This window comes from Misgurnus anguillicaudatus, chromosome 22 (genome assembly GCF_027580225.2).
Source record: "Misgurnus anguillicaudatus chromosome 22, ASM2758022v2, whole genome shotgun sequence".
Classification (NCBI taxonomy): Eukaryota; Metazoa; Chordata; class Actinopteri; order Cypriniformes; family Cobitidae; genus Misgurnus; species Misgurnus anguillicaudatus.
Window position 1 is genome coordinate 10,526,752 of NC_073358.2, and position 23,717 is coordinate 10,550,468.

Here is a 23,717-nt window from a genome sequence, read left to right on the forward strand (position 1 = left end):
CAGAAGCGACGTCATTACGCCACGCGTGTCGCTGCAAAAGTGTGTGCTTGAACGCGCCGGTTTAATCCTTAACCCACGCGGCAATCGAGCCAAGTGGATCAAAGATAATTCAAAGGAATCCATCTCCTCAAGACGCAGCAGGTGAGTGCGCGAGATCAACATAAGAAGCGCTCGTTTCCGTGAATCGCGCGGTTCTCCAGGAACGCGCTTTCTTCGTGTGGAAGTTGCCCAGTCAGAATTTCCTCTCAGGTTGTGCTTTGGCCCTCGCTCGTTCGGTAACTATACTGTTTATTTAATAACGCCACCGGTTGTGTACTTGGATCGATCAGCTGCTGGTGTTCGTGGATTAGCGTTAATTGTGGATTTTCAGTGACTAGTTAGTGTGTGTTTTGTTCACTGCAGATATGCTTTGGTTCGGTCCGTCAGCCAGTCAGTCAGATGACATTGCGGGAAGTCGTCAGTCGAACTTGTGAACTTTCTTTATGTTTTTCCCGTCCTTTCGACATATGTGTGGTGTTTTAGAAGGGTTCTTGTTGTAAAGCTGAGGTGAAACATGTCGTGCTATTTAGTTTAGGCAACATTGTGACGTAGTGGTTGATTTTGTGTATGTAACTTTGTAAAACGATCCTGGAAGCTAAGTCCTGTCAGCTACGCAATTCTCATTTATAATCGAAGCTCCTCAGCATTCATCGTCAAAACTAGTTAATTTAGTTTTTTTTGTCACGTAACTTTCAAACATAGGCTTTATAATTGGTAATGCTGTAAAATAAATCTGTTTAATCTCCATAATCCAGATGTGCCACCTGATCACATGCTGCAGTATTTCATGCCAACTGTGCAAATACTTGTTGCAGATGAAAGTGTACAAGCTAGCATACACGTTAACTAGGATAGCTTTTAACTATATACTCATATTATTTTGACACTTTATATATAGATGAACAGCTAATACATGTGTGTGTGGTGTAGCACTGATGAGTAAGTGGATATCGTTTAAACTTGTACTCGTGTCTTTAGGCCAGGGTTGTTTTGGTAAATGTTCAGGTAGTGTCATGGAGGAAGTGTCACCTTTTATACAAGTTGTATACAACATTTGTACTGTTTATTGTTTTCTCTTGTATTTCTATACTATTATTTTTCTTAAGGTTTAGACACGATTGAATGTATCACACTTTTCATGATTTTTATTTTGGTTTCTGCTATCTGTTCAGTGTTTATCTAGTATTCACCCTTTCCCTTTACTCTGTGTGTTTGTGTGTGTGTGTATTATAAAGTTGTGCATACAAAACAAATGTATTAGAAATGTCCCAGAGCAACCCTTAAAAGAGTGGACTCAAAACCACAGGTCACACATAGTTGATTTACATTTGAGGATCAAACCGCATGCTTTTCCTCTATCAAGGGACATAAAATATTTTAAAACTAAGTAATCTATATGGCTGCATAACGATTAATCGCAACTAATAGAATAAACGTTTTTTGTTTACATCATATATATGTCCATACTGTGTATAATAATTATGTTTATATAAATACACACACACATGCGCATATATATATATATATATATATATATAAGAAATATTTGAAGAGTTTGGTTCCAAAACGCAATAAATCCATTTTGACAAACTTTGGTAAAAACGTGTTTTCTATACCAAGAAAGTGACAAGATGAAAACAACTATTTTCTGTTACAAACTTTCACACAGCATCTTTAGGTTATAAAAACATAAAAAATTCAAATCCATAAGTTGATTTTCAAAGATTTATTATAAAAACGGATTATTTTTTCCACAAAATGCAATAAATCCATGACAAGTTTTTATTCAAAATGCTATAAATCTATTGAATCAATAGCCTATATAAATGTGCATTCATCTTTGCCATGTTATATTCATTTAGTTGACTAGTTGTACACACTAATTAAAAATATAAACATTAATGTTATTAATCAAAACACTTACTTTGTCATATTAAGATCACTGTCATTGCGGTTACTTGACGTCTTCACTTAACGTCTTTCACGCGATCAGCTGTAAAATGTTTTTGGTCCTGCTCGATTTTCGTTGACTTTGAGTAAAATTATGGAAAGTTTTTCATAAGATCCTCTGGGGTCAGTGTGTTAGCATGAGAAGCTTGATGCTGTCGGGCGAACAAGCACCCGTCTCCCGAGTGCCTTTCAGGGAAATTATTAGATGTTGATGGCTTACGTTTCTTTCTCGTCACAGAAAACCATCACAGGTTTATCAATGCAATTAAAGTATTATTTTGTTTTGTTTGTTGATCACAAAGTACAAAGTAGATAAGGAAAACTAGGACTCCATGTACTCAGCGCGCCACCATGTTTGTTTACATTGCGTGAATGGTGCGCTGTGGGATTTATTGCGTTCTGTAAAAAAGGGGGAGTGGCGTTTATCGCATTTTGGGAAAAAAGGGAGAAAAGATGACAGAATAACACGGCGGATATTGGATTTTGCGTAAAATTAAGTATTTACTTTTAACTACTGACCTGATATAATGCTGATTTTGGCAGTAACTCATTTTTTTCAAAAATGGCGTTTATTGCGTTTTGGAACCAAACTCTTCATTTACATGTATGCATTTTTATTTATGTATCATTTATTATATATGGGATTAATCATTATACAGCCCTAGTAATCTAAGGGTAAAGAAAGCTTCAAGTATCTGCTGAATATTTCTATTTAATTTGCATAACATGAAGTTACATGAAATTATTTTTATTGAACTCTTTACTTTTGCAATGCATGTTTCCATTTGTTTAGTCAAACATCTTTTTACAGAGTATTTATTTTATGTACAGTACTTGCCCTCTGAAAAATTAATTTAGAGCCAAGCTTATTGATCGTAAGATTGTACCGGATAAGACCTTAGACAGATTTACAACAGAAACGCTGTACTAAAATCCGCTCTGGCATTGGCAACTAAAATCTGCCCTTAATACGCTGCTCTGGTATGGCTGATTTTTTTTCAGTTAATGGATAGCCAGCAGATAGATGGTCTATTTAGGTCTTTTAACCTGTTTAATACTGATAGCACTAAGAGGTCGAGTCAGTAAATCTTTTTGTTTTTCAAAATCCTTTTTGCTTGTGTTTCATCACCCAGTGTTAGTCGAAGTGGTTTGACATTCGTATTGCTTTGCAGGTTACATGTTATTTGTGCTGTTTTTCATGCACTATTACTGTGTTATTTTCACCGTCTACAATGTGACAGTTTCGCACTGTTATCCATCCATTCATGACTGAAAAGATCACTTTACAAAGACATTGTGATCAAAAGATGTTTATTTATATTTACGCACTGCACTGTTTGGTCTCATAACATTTCGGTGGAGCTAGTATGTCAGCAGTCTAATAATAACCCATTGGAAATGTTATTTGCTCCTAGCGACGGTACACAATACCGAAAAATTAGTTATCCTGTCATCAGTGTAATATATTTAAACATAGGCTGATGATAGCTTCTGAGAGGATATGCGTTACTAAAATCAGGTTGTGAATTATGATGCTACAGATCTATTTTGTGTGGACTATTGAAAGTTTGGGCTGTCACATTCCTATCATTTCATAATGATATTTTTTTCTCAATTTTAAGTTTTGCTATGGCCGTATTACTCTCATACGCTCAGCTTGGCATTGCAGTATTGATGTATAGTAGGGCTGTGACGGTTGGCATAATCACCGCGGTGTTGAAGTGCAGCCTGCGGTGTTGTGCACCATCTAACCCAGCGAAATGTCTTTAGTAGATTTAGTGGGCTATTTGCAAGGGGAGGCAACTGATAACAACTGATAATGATGCGCTGGTGACGCACTAGGCAATCTTGCATTCATAATCGCGGATGAATCGCAATATTTCCCCGCTTCTCATTGAACTACGGCTCTGTGCAGTAAATGCCGCTACATCTGAAAGCAGCTGATGGTGATTTATTACTAATCAAGGAACCGGCTTTACTGACCAGATGCACATGACAATCACATGTGATTTATCGTGCAGCCCTACCTGCCAAAATGAATTCCTGAACTAAAATCGTTCACAGTTTTGTGGTAAAACTGTTTTTTTTGGTAAGTGGTTCCGGAACTATAAAATAGTTCAAGTCCTTATACTTGTGTAGATGTTTTGACTGCATGACTTCATTACTTGCACGTTTTGCTATTATTTTCAGTGGCTGAACTGCCTTAGTTCAAATCTTAAATGCATTTAAATGCCGTAAAGGAAAAAAGGAATTACAACAGGAAGTGACTTGTTAACTGCATAACAACCAATGTGAGACTAGACTAAGCAGTTAATTTACCCATGATCAGCAAATTAGTTACCAGCTCTCTTCTCTTAGTGTAAATATATTGAAATTAATAACTATGTACGTAAAAATGTAAGTCCATATTTAGTAGAGCTATGGAAACCATTGGAATATCGCAATACACGTACCGCAATGGTTTGCAATAACTGAATAATTTTAATACTTCAAAAATTATTAGGCAAAGTTTCAGGTTGGTGAGACTGGCTAGAGAGTTTTTCAATATATTTTATTATTATTAAAATTAATTTACAAACTTAAAGCATTACTCCCCTAACCAAATACCAGTTTATACTCAAATCAAACAATGAGAAAACAGCCTCACATTTGGCTTACAGATGTGTATGGCCAGCAGCCATATCACCCTGTAGCCCAAGACAGCTTGCCCACTGAAGCTAAGCAGTGCTGAGCCTGGTCAGTACTTGGATGGGAGACCACCTGGGAAAACCAGGTTGCTGCTGGTAGAGGTGTTAGTGAGACCAGCAGGGGGTGCTCACCCTGTGGTCTGTGTGGGTCCTAACATCCCAGTATAGTGACGGGCACACTATAGTGTCAAAAAAGCACCGTCCTTCGGATGAGATGTTAAACCGAGGTCCTGACTCTCTGTGGTCATTAAAAATCCCAGGATGTCTTTCGAAAAAGAGTAGGGGTGTCCCCCGGCATTCTGGCCAAACTTGCCCATTTGCCTACTAATCATCCCTCATACTAATTGGCTATATCACTCTGTCTCCTCTCCACTAATAAACTGGTGTGTGGTGGGCGTTCTGGCGCAATATGGCTGCCGTCGCATCATCTAGGTGGATGCTGCACATTGGTGGTGGTTGAGGAGATTCCCCCATTCATATGTAAAGCGCTTTGAGCACTGAGAAAAGCGCTATATAAATGTAACATTATTATTATTATTATTATTATTATTATGTAGACCGTCATGTGAGGCTGGATTTAATGTTTAGCCTTTGAATAGTTCATGTTACCAGTCGGTATTACATATCTGTGTTCTAAGTCTGACACACTGCGAGACCCTTGAAACCCTGACAGGGACATTCCAGCCTATATAATACCTAAGGTGGGGGATATGGTATATACCAGGGGTCTCCAATCTTTTTTGTAAACAAGGGCTACCACAATGGATAAAACATTCTAGAGGGCTACTTTTTTGATATAGTATACTCAAAACCTTTTTGTTTTACTTGTTGATTTTATTTTACTTGTTTATGTGTTTTATCATTGTTTAAAATGATAACGCATGCGTAAAAGTAGCCAAATATAAAAAATATGTAATAAATAAATATAAAAATATAGGCTATTAGTTCAATATGCTTTGGCGGGCAACCTGGTGCCTGCGGGCACCATATTGGAGACCACTGGTATACTGTCTTCTCACTTGTTGCATCTTATGAACCTATTTTAATAATTTGTGTCCTGGCAATCATACAATAAATTGTCTTACAAAACAGGCCTTTAACAATTACAGAGACAACCACTAAAGAAAATCCAGTGTGTATGATTTAAAATGAAATGTGAGTTCTCTTTAGATTAGCTATGGTTGAGTGTTTACACCTATGCAGCTGTTTATTCGGGTATAGAAATCTGAAAATCTTCCATGCAGTGATTATTCTCTCGTTTTCCTATTAAGCATCAAATTCACAAAAATGACCACACATAAACAGTAGGGGTGGCACGGTTCACAAAACCCTCGGTTCGGTTTGTATCACGGTTTTATGGTCACGGTTCTCGGTTCAGTACGGTTCTTGTTGTTATTTTTTTCTTTTAATTTTTAACACTCCAGAAATGTATTATGTATTAATTATCCATAATTTAGGATACAGTATTAAAAAAGTTATATCATGTAATCATGCACAAACTGAATTTGACTTTAAGCACATTATTGGGACCATCCCTGAGGAAAGCTAGGTGAGATTTTGATACAGCAAGAGGGCAGACATTGATGATTTCAACATGCTTTTCATTTATTTGGCAAAAAAGAGAATGTGTATTGCCATCTACATGAACTTATGTGCCTTTTTAGCACACAAAGATAACTTGCATTTATCAAAATGCCAACTTCAGTGTAGCTCTTAGATTTATCACTGAGAGGCTGCTTATATACTGCACAGAGTATATGTGGACGAGAGAGAAACATAACGTTTACACCTGAAATATTTAAATCCGTCTCTTTTGTCCACTTTTGACGACTAATGTCCTGATTACTTTGAGGGGCAATTTATGAAATAAGATCGCGCAACTTTCACACGGTAGCAAAATGAAACTACGCGGATATCAGCCGCTTTCGTTTTATCAATGAAAGGCTAAAAATAGCGCTGAATACGAAAAGACGTAAAACAGTGTTCAGTACCTCAGATTAGATAAATGGTCGGAGAGAAGGCATTCTCCTGTGGCTGTTCGAACACATTCAACCCATAGACTGCAGTTCTATCTATTGTTTTATTTCCGCTGTCATCTACATGAACTTTATGGTGAAAAAATTGTTTTATTTCCGCTGTCATCATATGTAACAAAAAATAAAAAATGTTTCCACACACCAGACTTATACGACGCTGGCGCATCCTCCAACTGCGGGCAGACTTCCTCTTATCTCCCACTTGCCATTTCTACACGTAACATAACCAGTCACCTCTATTTTCGCGGGAAAGGGAAACACGCTATCTGAGGTCACATACAGGGTATGTGGCTACATTGCGCATGCCATGAACTGTTGAACCGTGCGACGCATACACGCTCCGAACCGAGACAAGCGAACCGAACAGTTCGGATTTTTTTCATGAACTGTGCCACCCCTAATAAACAGTGTTATTTAAACTCGAGTGATAACTTGTGAGTTTTTAAGCATTTAGCAGACACTTACAAAAGTGAGGAATAACTATAGAGAAATTCGTCTTGGGGAGCAAAGGTATGAGAAGTGCTATACAAATAACATACTGAAATGGAAATTATATCTCCTTCAGGTTGAGATGAGTATAAACAATTTTCACACAACATTATAATGTGGCTTCTCCTCTCGTGCAGAACACAGCCTTAAGCGCATGAAGTAATCAAATATTTAGCTATCAAATATGTGCTATATGTAAATATTCAGCCCTGAGTTTACAGTTACAAACAAACACTGAGCAAAAATATTAACTCAACACGTTTTTGCTCCCATTAATCATGAGCTGACCTCAAAGATCTAAGACTTTTTCTATATACAGAAAAGGCCTATTTCTCAAATATTGTTCACATATCTGTGTTAGTGAGCACTTCTCTTTTGCTGAGATGATTCATCCATTTTATATATGTAGCATATCAAGATGCTTATTGGACAGCATGATTATTGCACAAGTGTGCCTTACTGTACGTTCACAACGCCACCGACTTGAGAAGAAGCTCAGGCCGCCCGGTCAAGGATGCTTGTTAAAAAGTACGGGGATGCTTGTTGACGCTTTGGGCGCTCTGAAGTAATGTTTTGGTAGTAACGAAAGTTTACATCGTATGTTTCTTCGGAATCAGCCAGCGAAGACCGTCTAGGCTATGTTCCGATTGGTTGCTGGCATTTTGCCGCTGAACCGCGTAATAGCTTATTACCATAAAGTTGAGCTGCTTTTAACTTTCTGATTGATGCTCTGGGTCGCTCAAAACGCGATGCCGATGGATTAGACGCTCCTTGCAGCTGAGAGAAGCCGGCTTCCATTGTGAATGACTTCCGGTATCTTTGGAAGCTCAAGTATGCGGCGGTGTGAATGTACAGTTAGGTGTACTGTACATAGAAAAAGTCTTAGACCCTTGAGGTCAGCCCATGAAAAATGCGGGCAAAAACAAAAGTGTTGCATTTATAATTTTGTTCAGTGTACATGTACAAGTTTACAAAAACTACCTGTGTACTAACTGTGTACCAAATCTATTATGAATTTAAGCTTTGCCCTGTGTACTCGATCATGTAGTTCAGTTTTATGAAATTTTATAAAACACATTTATCATAAATTCTATTTAATTTAACCATAGACTGTAAAAAAAGATGGACAACACAACATCGCTTCCTTCCATTGTAATGAATTGAAGCCAAAAATGTCAGAGCATGGGTGCTGCCATGTTATGGATAAACATTAGTTTAGAGGCAGGGGCCATGCGCACAAGGAATCATCCGTGGACTCAGAGGCGGAGACGCGGCTTCAAACGTTCGCCCAAACGCTCGCATTCCCAATTCAACCATGCCAGTCATAACGACACCCCGTTTCTATAGCATCAAGTTGCTAGCTAAAATGAAACTTAGCACAAAATTGAACATATATCAGCGTGATAACAACAACTACCTTAAAGGACCAAAACCATCTTTCGGGAAATTTTATTGGAAGTGTAAATAAATTTTTATTTAGAGCCTTGGCCCGTTTGTTTGCATGGAGAGGGTGGGGTTTATGATTTGTACTGCCGCCAGCCACCAGGGGGCGATCAACTAGCTTTACTTTTCAAGATGTATGAGGCACACCCGAATTAAACCTTAGAAAAATATGGCTGCTAACCAACATCACTAAATTGTATAATTTATTATGTTTTGTTTAATTCAAATTCTAAGTTTTAAATTGTCATAGATTTTCTTTGGGGGGGCATGAAGGATTGCACCCTACACAAGGGGGATTTAGTGCACTCTAAAAGTGACTGTTTTTTTTTTACCTATTATGGGTAAATATTGGACAGAACACAACACATGCTGGGTTAAAATGACGCCATGCTTGGTTAAAAATTACCCAAAGTTTGGTTGTTTTTATGCAACCATGGGGTATAATAACCCAGAAGTTGGGTTCAAACAACCCAGCATTGGGTCAATTTTAACCCAGCATTGTGTTCTGTCTAATATTTACCCATTATGGGTCAAAAATAACCCTTCCAATTTTAGAGTGTGTATGACTAGAAAGGTAGTATCGTCTCAAATAGATCTTTAAGATGTTTTTATTAACCAGAAGTATAAGTCGATTCCCAGTGAGGGCAAATAACATCAAGTGATGAGCATTTTTAGCAATCAATACGTAACATTTGCTTGTAAACACATCTAGATCGAAAATGGTGACTTTTCAGCTCCATATAAGACGATCACTGTGAGTCTCGTGATTAGTTTTCTTTACATAAAGCAAAACTGGGACAGTTGTGAGCATGAAGTGTCTACACTTTATTAATTTGTTCAAATGAGTACTTGTGTGTACTTGAAGTGCACTTGTTCTTGTTGGAAATTTCAATGTGAATTACTCAACACTATTTGTGCTACAAGATGGCTTAGAATAGTTCATAAATATCTGATTTGGGACGCACCATGAGTCTACGACAATTTTCAATAGTAGTAGCTTGCAATGGATATACATTCCAAATAAACAGTATGTTAATAAAATGTCAGTGAAATAAGATCCAAAGCTGAAATACTGAAGTATTTAATATGTTTCTTTTATTTCTCACCACAGGGTCCTTGCTGGTCCTTTTTCCTTCAGCTTTTTATTTTCTTTTTCTTCTTTTTGTCCGCTGATGTTTCACCTATGAAGCTGCCTGTACTGTAGCAGCTGAGTCAATGTGTGTTGGAGAGTCAAAGCCCAACTATAGACAGAGACAGCACATTTAAAGAGACCATGAGCACAGCAAAGCCCAGCGGACTCAAAGCGCCCAGCAAAATCGGCAAAGCAGTCGCCACTGGGGCCACAAAAACATCTTCCTCTGCGGGTGAGAAGCTTCTCACTTAACTAAGTCATGTTTTTTATCTTTTAAAATCTTTTTTTTCTTCTTTTTTTAAAGCTTATGCTGCATGTAAATGTAATGATTTATGTATATAAATAAATGTTATCTGGAACAGGTGCCCCTAAACCAACTCCAAGTGACAAATCCTCACCTGAAGCCCAAGATGTAGGAGAGGAGTATAAAATTGGTGATCGGGTCTGGGTGAATGGCAACAAGCCGGGCGTCGTTCAGTTTCTCGGAGATACCCAATTCGCTCCAGGGCAGTGGGCTGGCATTGTGCTGGATGAGCCGATCGGGAAGAATGATGGCTCTGTATCAGGGGTGCGGTATTTTCAGTGCGAAGCCTTAAAGGGTATTTTCACGCGCCCCTCCAAACTCTCCCGCACAGAAGGGGAGGCGAACGGGACGACGACGGCCCCTCCGTCTCGTGCAGCATCGCCCACGCCCTCCACGGCATCAGCCACGGCTTCAACCAAGAAACCGGCCACGACCACCAAAACGGCGGCTCCGCCCTCCGAGCTGGTGCGTTCAAAAAGTGAATCGGTATCAAATCTATCAGAAACCGGTTCGGTCAAGAAAGGAGAACGAGAGCTAAAGATCAATGACCGGGTGCTGGTGAGTGTCTTAAAATGATGTTGTGAAGAACCGGTACAAAGCTGCATTATGCTGATTCATGTTATTTCACAAAAAAACATTGAGATTATGTTATTTTTTTATGCATAATTCATAAAAATTCAGTAGTCTGGCAGTTGATATGAATTATGAAGTACTTTTTAAGAAGGGTTTTAACATGTTTCTAGGTTGCTGGCTCAAAAGCTGGTGTGGTGCGATTCTTAGGTGAAGCAGATTTTGCTAAGGGTGAATGGTGTGGCGTCGAGCTGGATGAGCCCTTGGGAAAGAACGATGGTGCTGTGGCTGGAACCAGGTAAATTTTTGTACTTCTGTGCGGTAGTGTTATATCCTGTTTTTACATACACCGCTAGTGAGGGTTGGACACATGCATTAAAGCCTAATAGTAAAGTCATGATGGATAGAAAGAAGATCGTTTGGAGTTTTACATGGATGTGCGTTTGTGTCATCAGGTATTTCCATTGTCAGCCCAAGTACGGTCTCTTTGCACCAGTCCACAAGGTGACTCGCATCGGTTTCCCTTCCACAACGCCGGCCAAAGCGAAGGCGACTGCGCGGAAGACATCGACCACGCCGTCGGGACTGAAGCGCAGCCCCAGTGCCTCCTCCATCAGCTCCATGAGCTCGGTCGCCTCGTCCGCTAGCTGCAAGCCAAGCCGAACAGGGCTGGTGAGATGCACGAACTCCTGCATGCACATTATTTTTGGTTTTGAGATGCTTAAGAGTGCCTAACAACTGGCCTGAAACTGAATGGAATGTCTTATTTACACATTAAACCAGGAGAGAGTATTTTAAAATGCTCATTTAGCTCACATAGTAGTGCTACCCACAGGTCATAGGCTTGATTCCAAAGGAAAAGACATACACTGACAAATTGTGTACTCTATCTGTCTAAATATCACAAATGTTTAATGTAAAGATTTTGAACTAAGTTTCTCACCGAAGCTGACAGAGACGTCCTCGAGGTACAACCGGAAGATCTCGGGCACTACGGCCCTTCAGGAGGCCCTTAAGGAAAAACAGCAACACATTGAGCAGCTCCTCGCCGAACGTGACTTGGAGCGAGCCGAAGTTGCCAAGGCAACCAGCCATGTGGGTGAAGTGGAGCAGGAGCTGGTGGTGCTGCGGGAAGGCCAGGAGCAGGTGAGGGACAGCTGTACTTCTTTTCCTCCATGTGTCCCTGCTTGTGAAACTAGTCCCAATGCACTAAATTACTTTTGCGAGTATACAAGGCATGACAGTTTTAGGAACTTCATCCTAGTAGGTTCCCCATCCTGGCATGGTGTCAGAAAAAACAGTATAGTGAGTGCTTTGTGAGATGGAAGTGAAGTTACCAGTGTTGTATATTTAGGTTGCATGGAGGTAGCAACCCTTTGCAAGTTGCAACCATTATCACGCCAGCAATTAAACTAGCAGCCATATAAAATATTCCTACTCTGTTAGATTTCAATTAATGTCGCCATATAATTTGTGGATTAATCGGGTTACTGGGGTTTCATTTAAAGGATTAATGCACTTTCTTAAAAAAAAATCCTGATAATTTACTCACCCCCATGACATCCAAAATGTTGATGTCTTTGTTCAGTCGAGAAGCAATAAACTCTTTGGGGAATTTTTTTTTCTCAATTTAACTTTATTCGACCTCAACAGTTTACAGTTTTAATGCAGTTTAAAATTGCAGTTTCAACGTAGCTTTAAAGTGCTTTAAGCAATCCCAAAAGCGACATAAGGGTCTTATTTAGCTTATTTAGCTTATTTAAAGCTACATTTGTGGACCATTTTGAACAGTAAACTTACACAAAGACATTTATAAAAATATTCCCATTTGTTGATCTGGGGATTTTTTTTGTGTGTGATGTTAGTGATAGTGTTGTATCCATGAAATGGATAAACTTTCAAGAAAGTGAGTTACACCATAATGCTGCGTTTACACCAGCCGCGGTAGATGTGTCAAGCGCAAGTGATTTCAATGTTAAGTCAATGTAAAGACGCGTTGACGTGGTCTGGAGGTCTCGCGTCGCGAATGATGCGTTTAGCACGTCACGCTAGATGCGATTCCACTTCATTCGCGCAAATTGAGCGTATGGCGTGGTACGTGTGACTGGTGTTTTTTGTGCATTTCGCCTTCGATGCGAATTTGCGGCTGACGTCCGAGTTGAAAAATTTTTGCGTCACGTTAACCAATCAGGAGCCTGTTTTGCTGCTGTGGCGGCACCCCTGCCCAGTGTCACTCATTCAACATGAAGGAACGCTTGGTATTGTCCGTGAGCAGTCACCCAGAGCTATAGCTACGACACAAGTTCTTACCGTAAAACTTCAAAACTTTATTCGACCTCAACAGTTTACAGTTTTAATGCAGTTTAAAATTGCAGTTTCAACGTAGCTTTAAAGTGCTTTAGGCAATCCCAAAAGCGACATAAGGGTCTTATTTAGCCAAACGATTGATGCCAAGAAAAAAAATTCACTTTATACCACAACTTTTCGTCTTGCACCAGCCGTGTGACATGCTAGCACGACCTTGCGCAATGCGTAAGTACATTGAAAGGTACATTTGTGGACCATTTTGAACAGTGAACTTACACAAAGACATTTATTAGTATCATTCCACATACAGCAACGTCAGAAAAGTTTTCTTTCTCCACAATTGTAAACACTGTGGCGGTAGTTTTGCATACGTCATGCTTGACCTTTCGACGTGCTTGCGTATTCCGTAAGGTTGCGCTGGCCATCACATGGCTGGTTGTGGTTTAAAAGTACATCTTTTTTATTTTCTTGCTGAAAATGACAATTATTTTGCTAGATAAGACTCTTATGTCTCGTTTGGGATCGTTTAGAGCACTTTAAAGCTGTGTTGAAACTGTAAGCTGTTGGTTCCAATAAAGTCTATTAAATTGAGAAAAATGAAATGGATAAACTTTAAAGTAAGTGAGTTACACCATAATGCTGCATTTACACCAGCCGTGGTAGATGTGTCAAGCGCAAGTGATTTCAATGTTAAGTCAATGTAAAGAAGCTTTGACGTGGTCTGGAGGTCTTGCGTTGCGAATGATGCGTTTAGACGCGATTCCACCTCATTCGCGCAAATTGACCGTCTGCCGTGGTACGTGTGACTGGTGTTTTTTGTGCATTTCGCGTTCGACGCGAATTTGCGGCTGACGTCCGAGTTGAAAAATCCTTTGGCGGATTTTCGTGTCGCGTTAACCAATCAGGAGCCTGCTTGCTGCTGTGGCGGCAGCCCTGCCCGGTGTCCCTCATTCAACATGAAGGAACGCTTGGTATTGTCTGTGAGCAGTCACCCGGAGCTATAGCTACGACACAAGTTCTTATTTCTATAGAGACAGGAATAAAAAGGACCTTGCTTGGAAGACCTGGTAAGTGGCAAATACACATTTCACTTTTGAGTCACGTGACGTTTATCGACCCGCGGCATTCCCGCCGTTTTTTAAACTATTTTCCCCCTGTAGTAAGGTGACCAAATACAAACCGGTAACTCTCTCGATAAATGCACAACATCAGTCATCTTGAAAGCAGACAACCGCATTGCCACAAGAAGCATATTTCGCCTCTGACGCGCCTCAAATGCTTACTTTTTTCGCGTGTCTGCTTCTGCATTCAAACTGTTTAAGCGGCAAACTAGGCACAGTAGACACGATTTTGACGCCTCAAACGTGGCTGGTGTGAACGCAGCATAAGTGTTTTTTTTTACAAATGTACAAGTTAAACTCAATGGGGCGGTTTCCCAGACAGGGATTAGACTAGTCCTAGACTAAAACATTTTTAAAAGCTGTTCAAACTGAAAACAACTTGCACTTACATGTCTTAAAATTAGGGCTGTCAATAGATTAAAAAAATTAATCTAGATTAATCGCATGATTTCATGAGTTAACTGCGATTAATCGCAAATTAATCGCACATTTTTATCCATTCTAAATTTACCCTAATTTAACACTTTTCAGGTTTTTAATATTCTAATCATATATACATATATAGATGCTTTATGCAAATGTATGTTAACAACAGCCTGTTTACATTTTAACAAAATCACCAGCCATTGTTTTGTATATGAATTTTCCTTTCAGAAGATTTTTCTTTCTCCATTTTTGTTTGCTGCTGCATCATTTGTGACCTGTGCTGGCAAGTTGAGTCGGAATTAGCAAATTTTAAAAAAAAATAGTTGTTCATATTTTGACATTCTCTATTAAAACATAGAACAATGCATGATTTGTTGAAATATAACAAAATATGACAGAACTACACGTGTTTGAAGTTGAAAGAGTCAAATTACCACAAAAATTTTCACATCCATACATTATATTACCACATCAATACCTTAAAATCACTGGTTAAACTAATAGATTTAGCACACACAAAGCAAAAACATCATCAATGTATGTTCAACTTTTTTTTCCTTTTGTTTGATTGACATTGAGACAGACTGCTTAAAATCTAAGTGATCTAATATAATGTTACACATCAGATAGTTTTACCCAACAGTTAACCAAACATTTACTTAAAACATAACAGATTATAGAGCCTACCTGCGTGAATTCTTATCAAAACAGATATTTGTAAAACTGTAATTTTGTGAAGATGTCTATATATCCGGGTCGCGCACTCGCGCGTCTGTGTGCACGCGCTTCAGATATCAGTCAGCGTGAGGGGATCGCTTTTGAGTCTTGTCGCTCTTAATAACTCTTTAACATTAATCAGGTACCGAACTTTATCTCTCTTAATGACTCTTTTAACATCAAGCAAGTCCTGCAGTCTATTTTATAAGTCATGCATAAAAGCGAAACCAAAATGAATTGAGACGCATTTTTGTATTAGATTAAGCATTAGGAGGACGGTAACGTTACACCTCTCAAACGTATAAATAAAGATCATATCAGATGTCCAACGAGCATTTAGAGCATTGGATTTGGTAGACGATTTGCTTAATGTTCTTATTTCTATGAAAACCTTTTACTCATTTAGAGAGAGTCACGTCTGCGTCTCTGTTCATTCAACTATGGGCTGGACCAAGGGTCAAACAGAAATTGCGCTTTGCGTTAATCTCCGTTAATAAAATTAGTGGCGTTAAAATGAATTTGCGTTAACGCGTTATTAACGCGTTAATTTTGACAGCCCTACTTAAAATACATCAGTGCCCTTTGTTTTGCCTCAAAATGCACAAACATAATGTTTTTAATAAACCATGTTTGTTCAAACTAGTTATATTTCCTATTTAACTCAGGCCTAGTCCTGGATTAAGCTAATCCCTGTCCGGGAAACCGCCCCAATATGCATAACGTATAATGCTAAATGCTTATTATTTAAAGTAATGAATTTTATTATTCAGTTTATTGAATATGTACATTTTCACACTCTTAAAACGAATGTGTTAAATTAACACATCTTGTGTCCAGCCAAGGACAACACACCCAGTGTGCCGCCCTCAAACCAACACATCTCTGTGTTACCCTTCGAACAACACACTTTGTGTTGTTTTAACACATCTTGTGTTGTCCCTTTTATTTATATGAACTCTAAATCAGCACGAAATGACACATAATGTGTTAAAATTAACACATAATGTGTTAAATAGTTTAACACAAAGCAATGTGTTAAAATTAACACACCCTGGATGTGTTAATTTTAACACATTGCTTTGTGTTAAACTATTTAACACATTATGTGTTGTTTTTAACACACTAAGTGTCATTTAAGTTCATAAAAAAATAAAAGGGACAACACAAGATGTGTTAAAACAACACAAAGTGTGTTGTTCCAAAAATAACACAGAGATGTGTTAAATTAAGGACAACACACTAGATGTGTTGTCCTTAATTAGACACAAGATGTGTTAATTTAACACATTCATTTTAAGAGTGCAGGTATATAAAAATAGTAATATCAAATATAAGATGATTAAAGATAAATAAGTTTAGAATTTTTTGTATAGTATATGTTGTGGTAAGTTGTTTTGATGTATTTGTGTGGGATATGTTGTGGTAAGTTGTTTTGATGTGATGTGATAACTTTTAAAGTCACCATGAAATGGAAGTAGCAATTATCTTATTTTCCCATGTGGTGATGTATATTTGAGTGAAACGGCTTCTAAAATGACATTGGGTCATGTTGCTATTTGCTAATCGCTGCGATCTTTTCCCGGACTCCACCCACCTGCCATACTATATGACCCGAAGTAAAGAGAAAGTGTTTCTAGAAGGGGAGAAGATTCGATTTTTTTGATTAAAGATTATGAGAGCACATGAATTACGTAAAGGATAATCCACAGCTAGCCATGCATTAAAGGATTTTAATGCATGACGTAGAGGCGAAGAACCACCCGACGTGTAGCGTGCATTAAAACCCTTTAATGCATGGCTAGCCGTGGATTATCCCGCGTATACCTTGGTTATTTGCCAAGTTAAAGCTGTAATTAATGTTTACAGTGTAATTTTTTAACATACGGGCAAAAATGATGGTCATTTTCTCAAGTAAAGGCTCGCACTCCGTCCGCTTTAAATAAAGTAGTGCCACAGAGAGGACTGAAAGGACCCGAGGGAGAGAGAGAGAGAGTTACCTGTGGCTGTCTATCCCCTTGTTGCTTAAGCCAGGCGATTTTCCAGGGGCTTCAGCCCCGAATGTATTTTGAAAAGTTGACTGACAAATATGAAACCGGACAATAGCCTATGTAAACCTTTTTAAATCAAATTGTCTTATTTCATTGTGCTTTGGCTTTACTGCATACAGTGACAGTCTGTCAGAAATAGACATAGGGCTAGGTCTTAAAAAATCTAGCCTATAGAATAAATTTCTTTGCTGTCGGTAGCCTATGGGCTACTCCGTTTCTGCCACTCTGTTGAATATGCAACAGGTAGGGGAGGAGCTAACGAAAGCACTATTTAGCTACCGGAATGGAACCACTGATCTCCACAACGGTAACTTGAAAAAGTATATACTATATATGTATATGCTGCAGATATTCTTATTATACACTTTATACACTCTTTGAGTGATCCCTGTATTTAATATGGTCTGGGCCAGGGGTGTCCAGACTTTTTTGTGTGGTGATCTACTTTTAAAATGATAAAGCCGACAAGATCTACCTGCTAAAAAACAGAGTTACATTTTTTAATGACAATTTAAAAGCGGATTAGGACTATACTGCCTTTCTCTACATTGAATTTAAGGCTGTCCCCATTAGGCTACTCCATTCTTTTTGAGGAGTTAAAAAAGTCCTTGAGTACATGTCAAGTACTGCTTAAAATAGCAGAGATGCAGTTTAGTGAAACAAACTAGAAAAAGACAACAGTATCAGAAGCATATCTCTCTCTCACTCTCTCTCTCTCTCTCTCTCTCTCTCACTCTTGCGCGCGCACACACACACACCGTGCGCATGGATCTGCTCCTGATGAAGGCAAGAATGCGCATCATGGTAAATTTCGGAAATTAGACGACTGAGCTGCAGCGGGCAGGCATAAGATTTATAAAAACACATTTGAGAAGAAAGGCACACCAACTCAAAAAGTCTTGGGTGTTTCACAATTAGGGGCTAATCACACAAAAAGCACTTTAAACGCTTGGAAACGCAAGGCGCGACGCACTGCCTTTTTTTTTTAAAAGAGCACTGCGACGCGGCTTTTTATATTGCTAGGCAACCACCGAGTCAGCTGTCTTGTCAATCAAATATTGAAGCGTGAGCGCTCTTTTGCTGTTAACTGTCATATTAGCAGAAACTTTAAAAAGAGGACGCTTGCTCTGACCTTGTTTGAGGGTGTGAGGTGCACAAACACAGGAGAGAGTGAGCGAGTGGAGTCCGGTTCTTCAAAGCAACTGTAAATTTCCCTCACCACAACGTAAGGCCCGTCTCTTTACTCATTCGAATGACGTCCGGTGCGTTCTTCGCTCTCAGCGTTCCAAAAACCGCAAGGCGCTCAGCGCGCATAAACGCGCCCTGCCCATAGAATATTATTCAAAAAAGGCGCCTGCAACTGCCATAAACGCTTGTGGGGTGATTGGCCCCTCTCATAATGCCTATTTCGCGCTCTGTTTTCCGATGCTCATGGGGCATCATATACAGTTAACTTGTGTGCGATCTACCGGCATTGCCTTTGCGATCGACTAGACACCCCTGGTCTGGGCTAAGCCCCGAATGTCCTTCAATGCTGGAAACGCCTCTGCTTAAGCATATAGCTAACTTAATGATTCTTGAATTGATTTATTAAAATAATTTATGAATGACAGGCAACACTGACAGTGACAAGGCAATCTTTATTTGAACTAATCATGTCATTTATTTATTTATGTAAAGTGTGAAATAAAACCTGCGCTCTCTCTCTCTATCTCTCTCTCTCTCTCTCTCTCTCTCTCTCTCTCTCTCTCTCTCTCTCTCTCTCTCTCTCTGTCTCTGTCTCTGTCTCTGTCTCTGTCTCTGTCTCTGTCTCTGTCTCTGTCTCTCTCTCTCGGTTTTAATGCACACCTTCCAGCCATTCAGAATCAAGTATTTAAACAGACCATGGTATAAACATGAATAATAATAAAGCTCACAGACAAAATACCACAATATTCCAAAACAAATGACAGTTTTTCATTTCCATTTCATTGCGACTTTAATGTGTTTGTGTGGTATGTGTTGTGATCAATTTTATGTGTTTGTGTGGGATATGTTGTGATAAGTTATTTAATGTGTTTGTGTAGTGTGTGTTGGAGATGGAGGCTAAAATGGATCAGCTCCGAGTGCTGGTGGAGGCCGCAGACAGGGAAAAAGTGGAGCTTGTAAACCAGTTGGAGGAGGAGAAGAGGTTCAGTATCAAAGAAATTCATATATTCACAATTTATATTTGTCTACATAACAAAAGGATAAGCCTTATATACAAAGATTTTTTCTAGTGATGCACAGAAAAGGAAAATTCTGGACACGGTGTACTAAAAACCCAAAATACCCCTAAAAATGTGTAAACCTGATTTCTTGGAAACTAAGTTGTTTATCACGTCATAAAGTCATGAAACTGACAAAGGGATTAGTTATCAGAGGTTAAAAGAAATTGAAATTGACAAACAAAGAAATGGAAACAGTTGATAAGGTATTGTTGTCCAAACAGAAAGGTGGAGGACCTGCAGTTCCGGGTGGAAGAAGCTTGCATTACCAAAGGAGATTTGGAGGTATTTAAAGTTTCTTCCTCTGATATGATTAAACTTCTTTTAACATTCACCTGTTAGTTTTACTGGTTCTTAGTGCTGTTTGGCATCTATTACTTCGGGTGAATCAGGCAAACTCTGCTAAGGATTTTTACGGAAATCTGACTGATTCATTTGATTTGACCGTGTACAAGTATAAATCATATCTCATACAATTTACAAATGTTAGTTAGCTGCTTTATTTGTTTATTCAAATGTTTTATTTTTTAAACCCAGTTAGTTATTATATGTTTTGTAATAATAATTTGATTTAAAAAAATTACATAAGTTAACCGTTGTTTTGTCATAAAGACCTTTTTAAGTTCTTTTTCCCCCTGTGATTTAAACAATGGTGGTACTGTTAGGATTAGATTTGTTAATTTAAGAATAAAGACAGCTTTACAGTTTCTTTGTGTTGATCTACAATGGGTTTTTAATCGTATTTATACAGAAGATTTTCACTGTCTATAGGCTATGTATTAAATTATACCAGTATGATAATTGCAGGCTGCATATTCTGTTTTTCCACACATTTGCACAATACAAACATACATTAATACTAGAGATGCACCAATACATTTTATAATTTTTTTATTTCACTGGTGACATCAGATTCAAAAAACAATTTTATATTTCAAACAGAGATGGCAATATAGAGTTAAAGTTTATGTATTGAAGCTTTAAAGGGGTCATGACATGTTTCTTTTTATTATTTTATTATGTTCTCCAAGGTGTACCTTTTTAATATTACGTTTTTCCCAAATAACATACAAATTTAAGTACTATTTGATATTTTTCACCATGTTTTTCATCCTGTAATTGAAACCATTCAATTGATATATGTGCTTCCCCTTTAAGAACGTTCCGCCTGACTTGATGTCCCGCCCACTTCTATGATTGACAGCCTACATGCTGCGCATACTACGCAGTTTCACTTTTCTCAATGGTCTTTTTAAGCACACTGTGTGTTTATTCATGTCACAGACAGCCAAACAATCTCTCAGAAACTGATTAAAACAAGCAACAGAAAACATAAACGTGTGCAAGTCATATTTAACGTTTCATAACTGACCTCCTGATGTGAGGTTTTATTGCATATGATGGAAGCGGGAAGAGTAATAAACACAAAGTGCTTAAAAACAAACAAACATTTGTTTGATGTTTGATTAGTCGATCTCTTTCATATTGTTAATGCAATATTGTTAAAAACAATTGTTTGAAACTGTTATTTGTTTATGTACAATTAGTTTATGTACTGGTCCAATAAATTTTTTATGGTTCAGTTATTAATAGTTTTTACATCATGCGTGTTTGATCGTTACTGTATCGTATGTCACTTTCGTTTATTGTCCAAAACACATCTAAATATTTAATGTATCTAAAAATATATTAAATTAAAACGTCGAAGATGTTGCGTGTTTCTAAGTCGATGCTATGTGATTTTATTGGGCAGAATTTTATTTAAGGTTACATGTTTATACCTTCATAGTCTAAGCGCCAATTTAGTCTATTGTTTTACCTGTTAAATACAATGTTACAAAACTATGTAACCACCTCATCATCAAACTGATTTTAATGCACTGATTAAGACACATCATCTCAATATTATAAACTTAAACAAAAGGATAAATGCTTTATCATTGTGTCGCTGTAGATAAAAGCGTTTGGGTAAATGTAATGTAGCCTAAATATAACTTTAAAGCCCATAACTTAAAAAAGGCTGTTTATTAAAATTCTATTATAAAATGCTTCACTATTTATTATAGGCTTATTATAACTTATATGCCTACTGGTAATTCTCTCTTGTGCTTTTTTTGATACGCATGCACAAGCTTTAACATTAAACAAGAAAAATAATGCACTTGTAAGGCGTGTCTTTTTTTCAAAAACTGAATTAAAAAACTAAGTATGTCCAATGAATGTTTGTATAATGTAACTGTACTCTTTGTGTAAAGAATTGTTAAGACAAGAACAAAATGATGATCTGCTGTCACGTGTAAATCAATGTCCGTATTGTATTAAATATTTATGTCTATCGCTATTTTATTCATGTTTTATTGTGGATGTATTCTCACAATTACAACACACTGTTAAAGTTTATCAGACACAGAGTTGATGTAATTCTAATTCTAAAATGTTACGTTATAATCTATTGAAAGTTACCAAGGACACTATTTTTAGGCGCTGAGTATTATCATTGCTCCTCCTGCAGCCATATATAGAGTATAGTTCCTAGCCATATCTGTCTAGAAAATCGCAACTTTTAATTTTCCGTCTGTCTTTTTGCACAATGTAACTACAGAAGAGTCTAGTTTTAAACAGGAAAAATATCGAAACTATTTGGTTATTTTTAAGCGCGATGCTAAATGGTCTAATCCGATTCAATGGATTATGCTAAGCTATGCTAAAAGAAGTAGCGCCAGACCCGGAGATCAGCTGAATGGATTCCAAAACGGTAAAAATAAAATGTTTAACTCTAGGGAAGCTGGAAAATGAGCATGAGTTGTTCCATGCGCCACCTGGTGGAAATTCTGTGAAGCACAACACATTTATGTAAATTCTTATGCTACGTACACACCACACGCGGGGCATTGCGTTACTCGCTCTAGATTGCTCGCGGGATTTAACTTCGTGTCATGCGAATTTTTCGCTCGAGTTGAATATTTTCAACTTGGGCGAAGACGCGCTTGAGGCGAATAGAGTGTGTTTTTGCGGCAACGCGCCACCCATTTCGCGTCATTCGCATCGCCCCACGCGAGGACGCGTCTGATCACGTCTCTGCATTGACTTTGTATGTAATCTACTCGCGCAAATCGTTGAACTCGCATCTGGGGTAGAGCCACAGTTAGAAACGTTTTTGCAGGATTTCACAGCAGTCCGCTAAACGACTTGCAAGATGCCGAAGAAAAAACTGTGCATTCTTAATGGCCACATCTGTAATGTACTTCATAATTTAACCATTTTTAATTTGTTTTTTTTTCCAGATAACGATTACATAACTCATTGTTATTGATAATGAGGACATTTAAAACTATGAATCTTGCAGGGTGACACCAAGACCTGTTATGTCAATGGATCAAGGCAAAATTGATTCATGTCATAACCCCTTTAATAATTTGGATATTTAAACATTTCTCACTAATGATTTAATTGATATCACTTCTTTAATTTTAATTGGCCACTAACACTTATCTGTTCAGTTCATCTGGTTTTTCAGTAACAAATCTCATGGAAATGACACACAAGATCTGTTACTGTATATCTGTTACTGTATACTGAATCTGTTACTGTAAATCTTTCTGTCTGCATTTTTCCTATCTGTGTCTTAAAGCTCTTGATAAGTTGAATGTTATTATCCATTGCATTCATTTACCGGTTCAGATTCATTTCAAGTTCCACATTCAAATATGACATCATTTACATCAATTCATATTCAATTCAGTGTATTTTTAAGATTATGACAAGTCAAATGCTTGTATTACAGTCAGGCTAGTAATTGTTAATTCTCTGTGCAAATAGGTTTGGTTTGATTTAGATTTGAATCACAGTATGTGAATGTGATTAGTTTTTAATCACTACAACCTGATTTTTCACCATATGTTTGGGATTTAAAAGCCAATTGATTCCTGCTATCATGCTAAACTGCGCAAGAATCTTATTCTGAAAGTTTAGACATTGTGATTTCTATAAGGTTCATTTTGAAATTGTGTGAAATTTGATTTGGTGCTTTTATATGTTATTCGGTAGCAGGTTTCATTAAATATTTTCAAATTTTTCCTCTTCTTTTTTGATGCCAAACTATCATTTTGTTTTACATGTTTACCCACATTTTATTATTCTCTCTCCTGCTCATTGGTCACTATCACGCTGCATGAATGTGTTTTTGATTTCTGTTTTCATTG

General features: G+C 37.9%; 1 protein-coding gene across 9 annotated transcripts in view; it reads left to right on the top strand.

The window, feature by feature from the left end:
* clip1a (CAP-GLY domain containing linker protein 1a) overlaps positions 1 to 23,717 on the top strand; it is a 57,521-nt gene continuing 33,804 nt past the window's right edge. For 7 of the 9 annotated variants that reach the window (XM_055200876.2, XM_073860529.1, XM_073860530.1 and 4 more), the window contains exons 1-8: positions 1 to 141; positions 9,756 to 10,008; positions 10,139 to 10,638; positions 10,824 to 10,948; positions 11,106 to 11,322; positions 11,599 to 11,796; positions 19,336 to 19,439; positions 19,740 to 19,800. In XM_055200876.2, coding sequence (XP_055056851.2) covers positions 9,918 to 10,008; positions 10,139 to 10,638; positions 10,824 to 10,948; positions 11,106 to 11,322; positions 11,599 to 11,796; positions 19,336 to 19,439; positions 19,740 to 19,800 — 1,296 coding nt within the window. In that variant the 5' untranslated portion in view covers positions 1 to 141; positions 9,756 to 9,917. Of the gene's footprint in view, positions 276 to 9,755; positions 10,009 to 10,138; positions 10,639 to 10,823; positions 10,949 to 11,105; positions 11,323 to 11,598; positions 11,797 to 19,335; positions 19,440 to 19,739; positions 19,801 to 23,717 lie in introns of all 9 variants that reach the window. The other 2 variants (XM_055200877.2, XM_055200882.2) reach the window with 2 other exon arrangements.